Here is a 1,351-nt window from a genome sequence, read left to right as displayed (position 1 = left end):
CGGCAGCGGCGGGCGCAGGAGCAGGGCGTGGCCGGGCCCGAGTTCAAAGTCAGCGCCCAGTTCCTGGAGGTACTGCGGCCTCGCGGGGTGGACAGGTGGGGGACACGGGGCCCGCAAGACTGTGCACTGGAGCTGGGCTCTCCTCCCGGAATGAGCCGCGGGAGCCACGCAGGCATCTTCAGGGGATGAGCTCCCCGCTGCTGGGAGCATCCAAGCGAGAGTGGAAGGCTGCGGGGTGGGACACGCGAAGGGATTTCCTGCGTCCAATGGGGCTTGAGAACCGTGGCTCTCGCCCCTCCTTCGGCCTCCCCGGCCCCGGGCCCTGTCCATTCTGGCTGAGATCCTTCCTGACCCTCTGAGTGTCTGACCCCCAGAAGGAAGGGCCTCCGGAAGGCACCTGCCTCACTCACGGCTCCTGCAAAACCCCAGGTCCAGGGTGAACCGTGAGGGGTTAGATGGTGCCCCGTCTGTCCGGACAGACACACAGACGGATAGACACCGTGGCACCCAGTCCCCCTTCTGTTTCCTCTCCCCCTTCCCGTGGGTATTTCTGTCCTTTAAGGCCACCAACCCCTCGGACGTGTGAGGCCTGCAGCTGCCCCTCCCCCTGCAGGATTCTGCTCCCTTTCCCCTCCCCAGCCCCCCCTCCTGGGCCAGCCCGGGGCAGGGGCAGGATGACACTGCCTTGCTAGCAATTCCAAAACGCAGAGGCGGAGGCCCTCTGAAGTGGGGTGACCGCTCCCGGCCAGGCCCCCTCCCGTAAGGGTCTCCCCAGGCCCTCCCCACTCGGCTGGGCCATGTTCGCTCCTGCGTGTCGGCACACAGGTGTGTCCCTGCCCCGCTGTGACATCACCACCACCAGGCCCCTCAGGGGCCGCCCCCACTGAGCTCTGCTTCCCGCCCGAATCGGGGAGCACGCCCCATCCCGCCCTTCCCAGGCAGCGACATCACAGGATTCGCCCCGATCCTGGTCGTGTCTGTATCTGGACCTAGAACCCGAGTCCCCTTGGCCCTGGTCCCCGGCCTCCTGCCAGGCCTGCCAAAGCCTGGATCCTGGGGGAGGAGCAGCCGCGGGAGGGCCCTGCCACCCCCACCCCTGTCCAGGTCAAAGGCCGTGGAATCCAGAACCTGAGGGACAGGGTCGGCCGGGAACCTCCCAGGGCCTCAGTTTCCCCATCTGCAGAATGGAGCTGGTCTATAGATGTGAGCCCAGCCGCTGTCTCTTCCGCCCCCCTCCCCCTCCTTGCTTAGCTCTACAACGAGGAGATCCTGGACCTCTTCGACGCCACCCGGGACCCCGACGCCCGCCACCGCCGGTCCAACATCAAGATCCATGAGGACGCCAACGGCG

The 1,351-nt window shown here is 67.0% G+C and overlaps 1 protein-coding gene across 1 annotated transcript in view; it reads left to right on the top strand.

Moving 5' to 3' along the window:
• KIF21B (kinesin family member 21B) overlaps nucleotides 1-1,351 on the top strand; it is a 74,244-nt gene that overhangs the window by 37,168 nt on the left and 35,725 nt on the right. Inside the window, 2 exon segments of the mRNA XM_015568449.1 lie at nucleotides 7-69; nucleotides 1,252-1,348. Coding sequence (XP_015423935.1) covers nucleotides 7-69; nucleotides 1,252-1,348 — 160 coding nt within the window.

This window comes from Myotis davidii, unplaced genomic scaffold (assembly GCF_000327345.1).
Source record: "Myotis davidii unplaced genomic scaffold, ASM32734v1 scaffold685, whole genome shotgun sequence".
In the NCBI taxonomy this organism is placed as follows: Eukaryota; Metazoa; Chordata; class Mammalia; order Chiroptera; family Vespertilionidae; genus Myotis; species Myotis davidii.
This window is presented reverse-complemented; position numbering and strand designations above follow the sequence as displayed.